Source organism: Coregonus lavaretus (assembly GCF_964263955.1).
Source record: "Coregonus lavaretus genome assembly, contig: HAP1_SCAFFOLD_321, whole genome shotgun sequence".
Taxonomy (NCBI): Eukaryota; Metazoa; Chordata; class Actinopteri; order Salmoniformes; family Salmonidae; genus Coregonus; species Coregonus lavaretus.
In genome coordinates, this window is record NW_028164856.1 from 100198 (window position 1) to 116693 (window position 16496).

The 16496-nt window shown below is 40.9% G+C and overlaps 1 protein-coding gene across 1 annotated transcript in view; it reads right to left on the bottom strand.

Annotated features, from left to right (window-relative positions):
• The window catches only part of LOC311115054 (rho GTPase-activating protein 29-like), a gene marked incomplete at both ends in the record, with an annotated part of 69916 nt that overhangs the window by 36579 nt on the left and 16841 nt on the right, over positions 1-16496 (bottom strand). The window contains 5 exons of the mRNA XM_084190267.1: positions 396-460; positions 5822-5956; positions 15020-15092; positions 15276-15348; positions 16396-16492. Of these exons, the coding sequence (XP_084046393.1) occupies positions 396-460; positions 5822-5956; positions 15020-15092; positions 15276-15348; positions 16396-16492 (443 nt within the window). The remainder of the gene's footprint in view (positions 1-395; positions 461-5821; positions 5957-15019; positions 15093-15275; positions 15349-16395; positions 16493-16496) is intronic.

The window sequence follows — 16496 nt, forward strand, 5'->3', positions numbered from 1 at the left end:
GATGAAGGGGAGGAGACAGGTTAAAGAAGGCTTTTTAAGCCTTGAGACAATTGAGAAATGGATTGTGTATGTGCGCCATTCAGAGGGTTAATGGGCAAGACAAAATATTTAAGTGCCTTTTGAATAGGGTATGGTAGTAGGTGCCAGGCGCACCGGTTGGAGAAAAACCAGCCAACTTGACACAACTGTGGGAAGCATTGGAGTCAACATGGGCCAGCATCCCTGTGGAACGCTTTCGACACCTTGTAGAGTCCATGCCCCGACGAATTCAGGCTGTTCTGAGGGCAAAATGGGGTGCAACTCAATATTAGGAAGGTGTTCCTAATGTTTTGTACACCCAGTTTATATCTGTGGTCTGTGCTTGTGTTAAATTATTCTTAGACAAAACATATTACCTGTTGACTCGCAAGCGTCTTTGCATATTCAGCCATTTTGGCACAGCTCTTGGCACATTCGATGTCTGGGGGGAAGGAAAAAGCAGATAAGTCAGTGTGGATGTGTGACTTGATGTGTTGTTGACAGGGTTCACAAATTAGTAGACATGGATGTGTACTATGTCCACTAACATGGATGTCCACTATGTCCGCTGACATGGATGTTCACTATGTCCACTAACATGGATGTCCACTATGTCCGCTGACATGGATGTTCACTATGTCCACTAACATGGATGTATAATATGTCCACTAACATGGATGTCTAATATGTCCACTAACATGGATGTCCACTATGTCCACTAACATGGATGTCTAATATGTCCACTAACATGGATGTCTAATATGTCCACTAACATGGGTGTCTAGTATGTCCACTAACATGGGTGTCTAGTATGTCAACTAACATGGATGTCTAGTATGTCCACTAACATGGGTGTCTAGTATGTCCACTAACATGGATGTCTAGTATGTCCACTAACATGGACGTCTACTATGTCCACTAACATGGATGTCTACTATGTCCACTAACATGGATGTCTAATATGTCCACTAACATGGATGTCTAATATGTCCACTAACATGGTTGTCCACTATGTCCACTAACATGGATGTCTAATATGTCCACTAACATGGATGTCTAATATGTCCACTAACATGGGTGTCTAGTATGTCCACTAACATGGGTGTCTAGTATGTCCACTAACATGGATGTCTAGTATGTCCACTAACATGGGTGTCTAGTATGTCCACTAACATGGATGTCTAATATGTCCACTAACATGGATGTCTAATATGTCCACTAACATGGATGTCTAATATGTCCACTAACATGGATGTCCACTATGTCCACTAACATGGATGTCTAATATGTCCACTAACATGGATGTCTAATATGTCCACTAACATGGATGTCTAATATGTCCACTAACATGGATGTATACTATGTCCACTAACATGGGTGTCTAATATGTCCACTAACATGGATGTCTAATATGTCCACTAACATGGGTGTCCACTATGTCCACTAACATGGGTGTCTAATATGTCCACTAACATGGATGTCCACTATGTCCACTAACATGGGTGTCTAATATGTCCACTAACATGGGTGTCCAGTATGTCCACTAACATGGGTGTCTAATATGTCCACTAACATGGGTGTCTACTATGTCCACTAACATGGATGTCTAATATGTCCACTAACATGGATGTCTAATATGTCCACTAACATGGATGTCTAATATGTCCACTAACATGGATGTCTAATATGTCCACTAACATGGATGTCTACTATGTCCACTAACATGGGTGTCTAATATGTCCACTAACATGGATGTCTAATATGTCCACTAACATGGGTGTCTACTATGTCCACTAACATGGGTGTCAACTATGTCCACTAACATGGTTGTCTAGTATGTCCACTAACATGGGTGTCTAGTATGTCCACTAACATGGGTGTCTAGTATGTCCACTAACATGGATGTCTAGTATGTCCACTAACATGGGTGTCTAGTATGTCCACTAACATGGATGTCTAATATGTCCACTAACATGGATGTCTACTATGTCCACTAACATGGATGTCTACTATGTCCACTACAATGGGTGTCTAGTATGTCCACTAACATGGGTGTCTAGTATGTCCACTAACATGGATGTCTACTATGTCCACTAACATGGATGTCTAATATGTCCACTAACATGGATGTCCAATATGTCCACTAACATGGATGTCCAGTATGTCCACTAACATGGATGTCTAATATGTCCACTAACATGGATGTCCACTATGTCCACTAACATGGATGTCCACTATGTCCACTAACATGGGTGTCTAATATGTCCACTAACATGGGTGTCCAGTATGTCCACTAACATGGGTGTCTAATATGTCCACTAACATGGGTGTCCAGTATGTCTGCTGACATGGATGTCCACTAACATGAATGTTCACTATGTCCACTAACATGGATGTCTACTATGTCCACTAACATGGGTGTCTAATATGTCCACTAACATGGATGTCTAATATGTCCACTAACATGGATGTCTACTATGTCCACTAACATGGGTGTCTAATATGTCCACTAACATGGATGTCTAATATGTCCACTAACATGGGTGTCCACTATGTCCACTAACATGGGTGTCTAATATGTCCACTAACATGGATGTCCACTATGTCCACTAACATGGGTGTCTAATATGTCCACTAACATGGGTGTCCAGTATGTCCACTAACATGGGTGTCTAATATGTCCACTAACATGGGGTGTCCAGTATGTCCACTAACATGGGTGTCTAATATGTCCACTAACATGGGTGTCTACTATGTCCACTAACATGGGTGTCAACTATGTCCACTAACATGGTTGTCTAGTATGTCCACTAACATGGGTGTCTAGTATGTCCACTAACATGGGTGTCTAGTATGTCCACTAACATGGATGTCTAGTATGTCCACTAACATGGGTGTCTAGTATGTCCACTAACATGGATGTCTAATATGTCCACTAACATGGATGTCTACTATGTCCACTAACATGGATGTCTACTATGTCCACTAACATGGGTGTCTAGTATGTCCACTAACATGGGTGTCTAGTATGTCCACTAACATGGATGTCTACTATGTCCACTAACATGGATGTCTAATATTTCCACTAACATGGATGTCCAATATGTCCACTAACATGGATGTCCAGTATGTCCACTAACATGGATGTCTAATATGTCCACTAACATGGATGTCCACTATGTCCACTAACATGGATGTCCACTATGTCCACTAACATGGATGTCTACTATGTCCACTAACATGGATGTCCACTATGTCCACTAACATGGATGTCTACTATGTCCACTAACATGGATGTCTAATATGTCCACTAACATGGATGTCTAATATGTCCACTAACATGGATGTCCACTATGTCCACTAACATGGGTGTCTAGTATGTCCACTAACATGGATGTCCACTATGTCCACTAACATGGATGTCAACTATGTCCACTAACATGGATGTCTACTATGTCCACTAACATGGGTGTCTAGTATGTCCACTAACATGGGTGTCTAGTATGTCCACTAACATTGATGTCTACTATGTCCACTAACATGGATGTCTAATATGTCCACTAACATGGATGTCCAATATGTCCACTAACATGGATGTCCAGTATGTCCACTAACATGGATGTCTAATATGTCCACTAACATGGATGTCCACTATGTCCACTAACATGGATGTCCACTATGTCCACTAACATGGATGTCTACTATGTCCACTAACATGGATGTCTACTATGTCCACTAACATGGGTGTCTAGTATGTCCACTAACATGGATGTCTAATATGTCCACTAACATGGATGTCCAATATGTCCACTAACATGGATGTCTAGTATGTCCACTAACATGGATGTCCACTATGTCCACTAACATGGATGTCTACTATGTCCACTAACATGGATGTCTACTATGTCCACTAACATGGATGTCTAATATGTCCACTAACATGGATGTCCACTATGTCCACTAACATGGATGTCTACTATGTCCACTAACATGGATGTCTACTATGTCCACTAACATGGGTGTCTAGTATGTCCACTAACATGGGTGTCCACTATGTCCACTAACATGGGTGTCCACTATGTCCACTAACATGGGTGTCTAGTATGTTTACTAACATGGATGTCCACTATGTCCACTAACATGGATGTCTACTATGTCCACTAACATGGATGTCCACTATGTCCACTAACATGGATGTCTACTATGTCCAGTAACATGGATGTCTAATATGTCCACTAACATGGATGTCTAATATGTCCACTAACATGGATGTCTAATATGTCCACTAACATGGATGTCCACTATGTCCACTAACATGGGTGTCTAATATGTCCACTAACATGGATGTCTAATATGTCCACTAACATGGATGTCCACTATGTCCACTAACATGGATGTCTAATATGTCCACTAACATGGATTTCTAATATGTCCACTAACATGGGTGTCCACTATGTCCACTAACATGGGTGTCTAATATGTCCACTAACATGGGTGTCTAATATGTCCACTAACATGGATGTCTAATATGTCCACTAACATGGATGTCTAATATGTCCACTAACATGGATGTCTACTATGTCCACTAACATGGGTGTCTAATATGTCCACTAACATGGATGTCTAATATGTCCACTAACATGGATGTCTAATATGTCCACTAACATGGGTGTCTAATATGTCCACTAACATGGATGTCTAATATGTCCACTAACATGGATGTCTAGTATGTCCACTAACATGGATGTCCACTATGTCCACTAACATGGATGTCCACTATGTCCACTAACATGGGTGTCCACTATGTCCACTAACATGGATGTCTAATATGTCCACTAACATGGGTGTCTAGTATGTCCACTAACATGGATGTCTACTATGTCCACTAACATGGATGTCCACTATGTCCACTAACATGGATGTCTAGTATGTCCACTAACATTGATGTCTAGTATGTCTACTAACATGGATGTTCACTATGTCCACTAACATGGATGTCTAATATGTCCACTAACATGGATGTCTAATATGTCCACTAACATGGGTGTCTAGTATGTCCACTAACATGGATGTCCACTATGTCCACTAACATGGATGTCCTCTATGTCCACTAACATGGATGTTCACTATGTACACTAACATGGGTGTCTAATATGTCCACTAACATGGATGTCTAATATGTCCACTAACATGGGTGTCTACTATGTCCACTAACATGGATGTCCACTATGTCCACTAACATGGATGTCCACTATGTCCACTAACATGGATGTCCACTATGTCCACTAACATGGATGTCTAATATGTCCACTAACATGGATGTCTAATTTGTCCACTAACATGGATGTCTAGCTGAGTTAAAGCAGTTCTGCATGGAAGTGTGGGCCAAAATTCCTCCACAGCGACGTGAGAGACGGATCAACACCTACAGGAAGCGTTTGGTTGGAGTCATTGCAGCTAAAGGCGGCACAACCAGTTATTGAGTGTAAGGGGGCAATTACTGTTTCACACAGGTGAATTGGATGTTGCATAACTTGTTAATTCAATGAATGAAATAAGTATCAACATTTTGTGTTATTTGTTCACTCGGATTTAATTTATCTAATATTAGGTTTTGGTTGAAGATCTGATTTCATTCAGTATCAAAAATATGCAAATATAGAGAAAATCAGAAAGGGGCCAAATACTTTTTCACAGTCCTGGTGTATGTCTTAGGCAGGTGTGTATGTGTGAGGTGTGTGTGTCATGCGTGTCTGTCTGCATTGCGTGCGTGCTTGCAGTTGAGTGTGTGCGTCTCACTAACCCAGTCCCAGGCGTTTGTCGACCCAGGCCAGCAGATCTTTGGTGTACTTGGACCAGGCCTTGGCATAGAGCAGAGCTGACTCCACCCCGCTGACGTTCCTCTGCAGCGTCAGGCCAACATCCTCCTCCTCTGGGCCTGGAGAGTTAGTACAGGAGGAGCGTCTATCATACAGTTCCTACTGTTCCTATTACACATTTGAGTCATTTAGCAGATGCTCTTATCCAGAGTGACTTACAGGAGCAATTAGGGTTAAGTGGGCACATTGACAGATTTTTCACCTAGTCGGCTCGGGGATTAGAACCAGCAACCTGGGGGGGTGGTTCCTAACCACATGACCTAACATATACAGTTAATCAGAGGAATACCTATTCACACAGTTAAATTAATTTTCTCTATGAATTTGAGAGTGGTTACATTTCTCCAGCCCCATACCTCAGCTGTTTACCAAAACAGTGCCGGGGTGTAGCTTTGTTATTGAGATTGCGCCGGATAAGCTGCTCTTTCAAGTCCCATAGACTCTACATGTATATAGACTCCGTATGTATTCATGTGAGTTTACTAGCCTACAGGAACCGATAACTCTGTTGTCACAGGGATTGTCTGAGGAGGGGGATATGAAACTACCAGCCTTTATCACCAACAGTATGGTCTGACTAGCCTTTGGACATTATAGGGACACTGGGTCTGAGGGGGATATGAAACTACCAGCCTTTTCTCATACAGTCATGCCATACTTCTCTTAATTACAAAATACTGTTGTCTGGCTGCTAATGACACAGTGCCGGCCTCTAGACTAGAGATCCGCCTACACTAAGCGATGAGAACGCTATGACACGTATGAATAACACACACTCCTATTTAGTAAGCACGACATATAGCCTATGTGGCCCAGTATAAATTCTATGCTATGCGTGCAAAGCGATGCCAGAAACCCCCCCCCCTCATAACTTCTCTGACCGCACTCCCTCACATCCCAGCTGCCACCCATATGATCCAATACAGGCTTCAGCTCAGAGCGCTAACACAGTCACCCCCTCCCATCCATCTGCCTGGCGTCTGATCCTACAGAAACCCCCCTCATGGCTGCGTCCCAAATGGGCCCTGCGTCGTCGTCCGTCCCCCCCCCCCTACGGGCCCCTTGGTCAAAAGTAGTGCACTATGTCCCACGGGCCCCTTGGTCTAAAGTAGTGCACTATGTAGAGAATATGGGGCCATTTGGGATGCAGCCATGTGTTTTGCATCACACGGAACTACTTTTAAAAAACAGCCAAAGAATGTCAGCCATTTGGTGAGGAAAAACCCACAGCCCAGCCCAGGCTAAACAGAAATAACATTAGCTGAGGGTGGGGTCCCATCACCACTGAAGGAATCTGAATGTCTACATAATTTAGCTGCTTGACTGACACTCAGTCGACCCCCCGAAGCTACTCACGGTCTATGGAGTTCTGCGTACCTGTAACTAGTTATTATTAATAGGACCGTAATAGTATATTCCAATAGCGATGGACGCATTTTACGTAATCATTTAGCTACAGGTGGCCGTTATGTATGCTAAAGGTTTATGCAAACATAACGGCCACCTGTAACGATTATACAGGACATTCCAATAGGGACATTCCAATAGTGACCTTCCAATAGGGACCTTCCAATGGGGACATTCCAATAGGGACATTCCAATAGTGACCTTCCAATGGGGACCTTCCAATAGGGACCTTCCAATAGGGACCTTCCAATGGGGACATTCCAATGGGGACATTCCAATGGGGACATTCCAATAGGGACCTTCCAATAGGGACATTCCAATAGGGACCTTCCAATAGGGACCTTCCAATAGGGACCTTCCAATAGGGACCTTCCAATAGGAACCTTCCAATAGGGACATTCCAATAGGGACCTTCCAATGGGGACATTCCAATAGGGACCTTCCAATAGGGACCTTCCAATAGGGACCTTCCAATAGGGTATTTTCTTACACTTAGATGCTTATGTGTCCAAGACATTACACTGTGTACAGTTCCTTCAGAAAGTATTCACACCCCTTTACTTTTTCCACATTTTGTGGTGTTACAAAGTGGGATTAAAGCAGATTACATTTTCATTTTTTTGTCAACGATCGACACATAATACTCTCAATGTCTAAGTAGAAGAAGGATTCTAATGTTTAAAATAAAATGTATGGAAAATAAAACCCTAATATATAAAACGAGCAGGAACAGGTCAGCTAGTAGAGCCCAGAGCCCAAACTAAACATGGAGAAGCTGCGTTTAGCACTGATGCTGTACACAACTGGAATAAACTACCAGAAGATCTTAGATGTGCCCCAAACGTATCCATTTTTAAATCCAGGTTAAAAACACTTCTCTTTTCACGTTCCTACGACTGAGCACTTAAACTGAACCAAACTGTTTAGCCTTATAGCTTCCTATGGTTTCATCCCATTTTTTATTTGTAATTCTTAATCTTTTTTTTTTATTATTATTATCTTAATTTTTATTATTATGATGTTTTCATTATTTTTGATAAACACCTTTGTAAAGCACATTGAATTGCTTCGATGTATGAATTGTGCTATATAAATAAACTTGCTTGCTTGCTAATATATCTTGATTAGATAAGTATTCAACCGCCTGAGTCAATACATGTTAGAATCACCTTTGGCAGCGATTACAGCTGTGAGTCTTTCTGGGTAAGTCCCTAGGAGCTTTGCACACCTGGATTGCACAATATTTGCACAAAGAACAAAACAAATCTTCAAGGTCTCTCAAGTCGGTTGTTGATCATTGCAAGACAGTCATTTTCATGTCTTTAAAGCCAATTTAAGTCAAAACTGTAACTAGGCCACTCAGGAACATTCAACGTCGTCTTGGTAAGCAACTCCAGTGTATATTTGGCCGTGTCTCCCAGTGTCTGTTGGAAAACAGACTGAACCAGGTTTTCCTCTAGGATTTTGCCTGTGCTTAGCTCTATTCCGTGTCTTTTTATCCCCCCCAAAAAACTCCCCTAGTCCTGGCCGATGACAAGCATACCAATAACATGATGCTGCCACCACTATGCTTGAAAATATGAAGAGTGGTATTCAGTGATGTGTTGTGTTTGCCCCAAACATAACGCTTTGTATTCAGGACAAAAAGTTAATTTCTTTACCAATTTTTTTTGCAGTATTACTTTAGTGCCTTATTGCAAACAGGATGCATGTTTTGGAATATTTGTATTCTGTACAAGCTTCCTTCTTTTCACTGTCAATAAGGTTAGTATTGTGGAGTAACAACAATGTTGTTGATCCATCCTCACTTTTCTCTTATCACAGCCATTAAACTCTGTAACTGTTTTAAAGTGACCATTGGCCTCATGGTGAAATTCCTGAGCGGTTTCCTTCCTCTCCGGCAACTGAGTTAGGAAGGACACCTGTATTTTTGTAGTGACTGGGTGTATTGATACGCCATCCAAAGTGGAATTAATAACTTCACCATGCTCAAAGGGATATCCAATGTCTTTTCTTTTTTTTTACCCATCTACCAATAGGTGCCCTTCTTTTACGAACTATTGGAAAACCTCCCTGGTCTTTGTGATTGAATCTGTGCTTGAAATTCCCTGCTCGGCAGAGATACCTTACAGATAATTGTATGTGTGGGGTACAAAGATCGGGTAGTCATTTAAAAAATCATATTAAACACTATTATTGCACACAGAGTGAGTTCATGCAACTTATTATGTGCTTTAGTAAGCACATTTTTGCTCCTGAACTTATTTAGGCTTGCCATAACAAAAGGGTTGAATACTTATTGACTCAAGACATTTCAGCTTTTCATTTTTTATTAATTTGTAAACATTTCTAAAAACATAATTTCAGTTTGACATTATAATAATAATATGCCATTTAGCAGACGCTTTTATCCAAAGCCACTTACAGTCATGTGTGCATAAATTTTTACGTATGGGTGGTCCCGGGGATCGAACCCACTACCCTGGCGTTACAAGCGCCGTGCTCTACCAGCTGAGCTACAGAGGTTATTGTGTGTAGATCAGTGACACAAAATCTCAATTTAATCCATTTTAAATTCAGGCTGTAAAACCAGATGATATTCTTAAAATATATAGGTCCATTATCTTTTCTACATACTTTATATCTGGTTTTAAAATGGCAGAAAAAATCCCTGCAATAGGGATGTTTCTTACTCGTAGATGCTCGCCTAAATGCTAACAAGATATTACACTGTGTACATTGGGTCAACCCAATGTCTGGTCACCCTGGGCTACTAGTAGTTAGGGAAACAAGAAAGAAAGAAAGAAAGAAAGAAAGAAAGAAAGAAAGAAAGAAAGAAAGAAAGAAAGAAAGAAAGAAAGAAAGAAAGAAAGAAAGAAAGAAAGAAAGAAAGAAAGAAAGAAAGAAAGAAAGAAAGAAAGAAAGAAAGAAAGAGAAACGAGAGAGAGAGCGAGAGAGAGAAACAAGGAGAGAGAGAAACAAGGAGAGAGAGAAACAAGGAGAGAGAGAAACAAGGAGGAGAGAAAGAGAGAAACAAAAGAGAGAGAGAGAAACAAGAGAGAGAGAGAGAATCAAGGAGAGAGAGAAACAAGGAAAGAAAGAGAGAGAAACAAGGAGAGAGAGAAACACGGAGAGAGAGAGAGAGAGAGAGAGAGAGAGAAACACGAGAGAGAGAGAGAGAGAGAGAGAGAGAGAGAGAGAGAGAGAGAGAAACACGGAGAGAGAGAGAGAGAGAGAGAGAGAAACAAGGAGAGAGAGAAACAAGGAGAGAGAGAAACAAGGAGAGAGAGAAACAAGGAGGAGAGAAAGAGAGAAACAAAAGAGAGAGAGAGAAACAAGAGAGAGAGAGAGAATCAAGGAGAGAGAGAAACAAGGAAAGAAAGAGAGAGAAACAAGGAGATAGAGAAACACGGAGAGAGAGAGAGAGAGAGAGAGAGAGAGAGAGAGAGAAACACGGAGAGAGAGAGAGAGAGAGAGAGAGAGAGAGAGAGAGAGAGAGAGAGAGAGAGAGAGAGAGAGAAACACGGAGAGAGAGAGAGAGAGAGAGAGAGAGAGAGAGAGAGAGAGAGAGAGAGAGAGAGAGAGAGAGCGAGAGCGAGAGAGAGGGAGAAAGAGAGAGAGAGGGAGAGAGAGAGAGAGAGAAACAAGAGAGAGAGTGAGAGAGAGAGTGAGAGAGAAACAAGGAGAGAGAGAGAAATAAGGAGAGAGAGAGCGAAAAAAACAAGGAGAGAGAGAGAGAGGGGAACTCCACCATCCTCACACTTCATCCACCCAAGTGGCATGACACAAATGCTATCTTAAATTATAAACAAATCACATTTGCATAATAAGAATTTACGTTAATTGAAAAATCATATTTTAATAGTTCTTGTTGGATTGTGAGTGTTTATCTCATTTTGAAAGTAAAGAAAAAACAGTTAATGAAATCTTTTTACGTTGCATGTTGGAATTTACAAGGATTTGAAGGCCTCTGCTTTTGGCCTAAAGAGCAGAAACCCAGACTTCCTGAAAGAAATTGATGATGTTGATATTGTAGTACTACAGGAAACATGGTGCAGAGGTGATGTTTCCACTGGCTGTCCACTAGGTTATAGGGAGATAATCGTACCATCCACCAAATTAAAAGGAATCACACAGGGCAGAGACTCAGGGGGAATGCTAATATGGTATAAATCTGAACTAATTCATTCAATCGAATTGATCAAAACAGGAGAATTCTTTATCTGGCTAAAAATCAACAAGGAGGCTATCTTAACAGATAAAAACGTCTTCCTCCCTCAGAGTCACCCTACTTCAATGAAGAGAGTTTCTCCATTCTAGAGGGGGAGATTAGTCACTTTCAGGCCCAAGGCAATGTGCTGGTCTGTGGAGACCTGAATGCTAGAACAGCAGAAGAACTAGACACTATTAACAGTCATGGGGACAAACACCTACCGGGAAGCAACAACCTTTCCCTCCCCACATACCCCCCCAGAAACAACTATGACAAAGTGAAAAACAAAAATGGAGTACAGCTCCTGAAGCTCTGTCGAACACTGGGTCTGTACATAGTCAATGGTAGGCTAAGAGGGGACTCTTTTGGTAGGTACACCTACAGCTCATCCCTTGGCAGCAGTACTGTAGACTACTTCATCACCGACCTCAACCCAGAGTCTCTCAGAGCCTTCACAGTCAGCCCACAAACACCTCTCTCAGACCACAGTAAAATCACAGTGTATCTGAGAAGAGGGCGGCAGGTAGCTTAGTGGTTAAGAGCGTTGTGCCAGTAACCGAAAAGTCACTGGTTCTAATCCCCGAGCCGACTAGGTGAAAAATCTGTCGATGTGCCCTTGAGCAAGGCACTTAACCCTAATTGCTCCTGTAAGTCGCTCTGGATAAGAGTGTCTGCTAAATGACTAAAAATGTACATGTAAGAGCAGAACCCAACCATGAAGCATCACGGCCCAATAAATTACATGGTACTAAACAGACCTATAGATGGAGTGCAAACAGTACAGAAATCTACCAAAAAAGCAATTAGTAGCCAAAAAATACAATCTCTCCTGGACAACTTTTTAGCCTTAACATTCTCCTACAGCAATGAAGGTGTAAATTTGGCCGTTTGGAACATAAACTTTATATTTGACAAATTAGCCTCCTTGGCTAATCTAAAGAAACATAAGAGCAAACCAAAAATAATAGATAATGAAAAATTGTTTGATATTGATTGCAAAAATCTAAGAAAGTCATTGAGAAATATATCTAATCAAAACCAGAGACCCAGACAACCAAAATATACGCCTTCAATATGGGGAAACACTGAAGCAATACAAACACACCCTAAGAACAAAAAAGGAACAGCACATTAGAAATCAGCTGGATGTAATTGAGGAATCCATTGAATCAAACCACTTCTGGGAGAATTTGAATAAATTAAACAAAACTCATAATGAGGAATTGGCTATCCAAAATGGGGATATGTGGAGAAATCACTTTGCAAACCTCTACAGCAATATAACAAAGAGCCCAGAACAACAAGATATACAAGAAAAATTACAAATCCTTGAATCAGCAGTCAAAGACTATCAGAATCCTGTGGATACCCCAATTACAGAACCAGAATTATTGGAAACTCTTTGCACTCTCCAACCCAAAAAGGCCTGTGGTGCTGATGGTATTTTAAATGAAATGATCAAATATACAGACCACAAATTTAAATTAGCTATACTCAAACTCTTCAACATTATCCTAACTGCAGGTATTTTCCCCGATATTTGGAACCAAGGATTGATCACACCAATCTATAAAAATTTAGACAAATTTGTCCAAAATAATTATAGAGGAATTTGCGTTAACAGCAACTTGGGGAAAATTCTCTGCAGTATCATAAACAGCAGACTACATCATTTCCTTGATGAACACAACATCCTGAGTAGAAGCCATATTGGATTTTTTTTTTTATTATCGTACAACAGACCACATTTACACCCTCCAGACTCTAATTGACAAACAAGTAAACCAAAACAAAGGCTAAATCTACTTGTGTTTTGTAGACTTCAAGAAAGCATTTGATTCAATTTGGCACTAAGGTCTTTTTTACAAACTAATAGAAACTGGTATTGAGGGAAAACATATGATGTTATTAAATCAATGTACACTAAAAACAAATGTGCGGTTAAAATCGGCAACAAGCAAACAGACTTCTTCTCTCAGGGACGTGGAGTGAAACAGGGCTGCCCAATAAGTCCAACACTATTTAACATCTATATTAATGAATTGGCAAAAACATTAGAAGAATCGGCAGCACCTGGTCTCACCCTACACAACACTGAAATCAAGTGTCTGCTGTACGCAGATGACCTGATGCTGCTGTGTCCCACTAAGGAGGGGTTACAGCAGCATCTAGATCATCTGCACAGGTTCTATCAGACCTGGGCTCTGACCGTTAATCTAAAGAAAAAACGAATATAATGATATTCCAAAAAAGGTCCAGAAATCAGCATGACAAATATAAATTATATTTGGACACAGTTCTATTAGAACACACCAAAAATGACACGTATCTAGGACTAAATATCAGCAACACAAGTAGCTTTCACATGGCTGTGAACAAGCTGAGAGACAAAGCAAGAAGAGCATTCTATGCCATTAAAAGGAATATTAAAATCGAAATTCCAATTAGAATCTGGCTCAAAATGTTCCAATCAGTTATAGAACCAATTGCTCTATATGGCAGCGAAGTATGGGGTCCACTCTCTAATAATGAATTTACCAAATGGGACAAACATCCAATCGAAATACTGCATGCAGAGTTTTGCAAGACTGTATTGCAAGTGCAAAGAAAAACTCCAAATAACGCATGTAGAGCAGAATTGGGCCAATACCACCTCCTTATTCAAATAGAAAAAAAGAGCCATCAAATTTTACAACCATCTAAAAACAAGAGACCCCAAAACATTCCATCACACAGCTCTACTATGTCAAGAGGTGAAACAAGAGAAGAGTCCCCTCAGCCAGCTGGTTCTGAGGCTCAGTTCACTAACCCGGACCAACCACATAGAGCCTCAGGACAGCACTCAGAAAATCTGGCCCAACCAAATCATCACAAAGCAAAAATAAAAAAAGACACCACAAAAAATCTAAGTAAACTTCAATGCTATTTGGCTCTAAACAGACAGTACATGGTGGCAGACTATCTGACCACTGTGACTGATAGAAAAATGAGGAAAACAATGACTAGGTACAGACTCAGTGAGCACAGTCTGGCTATAGAGACCGGTCGTCACAGGCAAACCTGGCTGCCCAGAGAGGACAGGCTGTGCTCACTCTGCCCCCGGGGAGAGGTAGAGACAGAGCTGCATTTCCTATTACACTGTGACAAATACTCAGACCTAAGAGAATCTTTCTTTCCCAAGATTATCATTCAGTACAAAGAATTTGAAACTATAAAAGAGGAAGAAAACATCAAATATTTATTGGGTGAAAAGCCAAAATGTGCAATTCTGGCAGCAAAATATGTGTTCTCCTGCCACAACCTGAGGGACAGAGAGAGAGAGAGAGAGAGAGAGAGAGAGAGAGAGAGAGAGAGAGAGAGAGAGAGAGAGAGAGAGAGAGAGAGAGAGAGAGAGAGAGAGAGAGACAGAGACAGAGACAGAGACAGAGAGAGAGAGAGAGAGAGCGAAACAAGAGAAAGAAGAAGAGGCAGAGAAGAAAGAGCTAAATGAGACACTACTTACCCACTAGGTCATTCTTCCCCTCAGAATCCGCAGAGAGCTTCTCTGGAACACACCCCTCAGAATCCGCAGAGAGCTTCTCAAAAGAACACAAATAACACAAAATGCACACATTTTTAAAAACATTAATAGTTGTCTGCATCTGTCCTTTTGTAACTGTTTCGGCCAAAAATATACAGTTGATCACCAAAAATTACCAAAAAAAATAATAATAATCTCCCACTTTTATCTGCTTTACTGAAAACATTCTGTGGCTTACCCTGCTTCTCCTGGTCTGGGGGATCCCCAACCCTGATTGGCTGTCCACATCTCCCATAAGAAAGTCAGACGTTCTGAGGTCCGGAAGAAGACGAGTTAATAACAATATCAAGTGAGCAAGACTTAACAAAGACAAGTATCCGAGACTAGAGGTTACAACACAGGCCTATTTATTACATCAACAAACAAAGACCAGTGAGCAATACTGAGAAAACTAAGTGTTCAAGACTACGAGGTCAAAACATATTTACGCAATCAAATAACAATATCAAGTGTCCAAGGCTAGAGGTTAAAGATAAGTGTCCAAGGCTGGAGGTTAAAGATAAGTGTCCAAGGCTAGAGGTTAAAGATAAGTGTCCAAGGCTAGAGGTTAAAGATAAGTGTCCAAGGCTAGAGGTTAAAGATAAGTGTCCAAGGCTAGAGGTTAAAGATAAGTGTCCAAGGCTAGAGGTTAAAGATAAGTGTCCAAGGCTGGAGGTTAAAGATAAGTGTCCAAGGCTAGAGGTTAAAGATAAGTGTCCAAGGCTAGAGGTTAAAGATAAGTGTCCAAGGCTGGAGGTTAAAGATAAGTGTCCAAGGCTGGAGGTTAAAGATAAGTGTCCAAGGCTAGAGGTTAAAGATAAGTGTAAAAGGCTAGAGGTTAAAGATAAGTGTCCAAGGCTGGAGGTTAAAGATAAGTGTCCAAGGCTAGAGGTTAAAGATAAGTGTCCAAGGCTAGAGGTTAAAGATAAGTGTCCAAGGCTGGAGGTTAAAGATAAGTGTCCAAGGCTAGAGGTTAAAGATAAGTGTCCAAGGCTAGAGGTTAAAGATAAGTGTAAAAGGCTAGAGGTTAAAGATAAGTGTCCAAGGCTGGAGGTTAAAGATAAGTGTCCAAGGCTAGAGGTTAAAGATAAGTGTCCAAGGCTAAAAGGTAGTACATATTTATGTACACCATTAACTAAGCTCAGTGTGGTTTAAGTGAAACTTTCATGTGGACATAGTTAAACATTAGCCTATTCATCATTTCTACCATTACAATGAAGTCTTGTTCTTTTGACTGTTACCAGGCCTATTGAGTACAGTCTGCTATCTCTGACAACATACACTAAAAGTGTTGATAGGTCAACAAACGTCGTACTCACACATTGCCAAATGTGAACGCCAATGTGTCAATGGACGCGTGTATCTCGCCAAATACAGCGTTTTTGTTTTCTCGGTTTACTTCCTTGAAGTTAATGCCTGT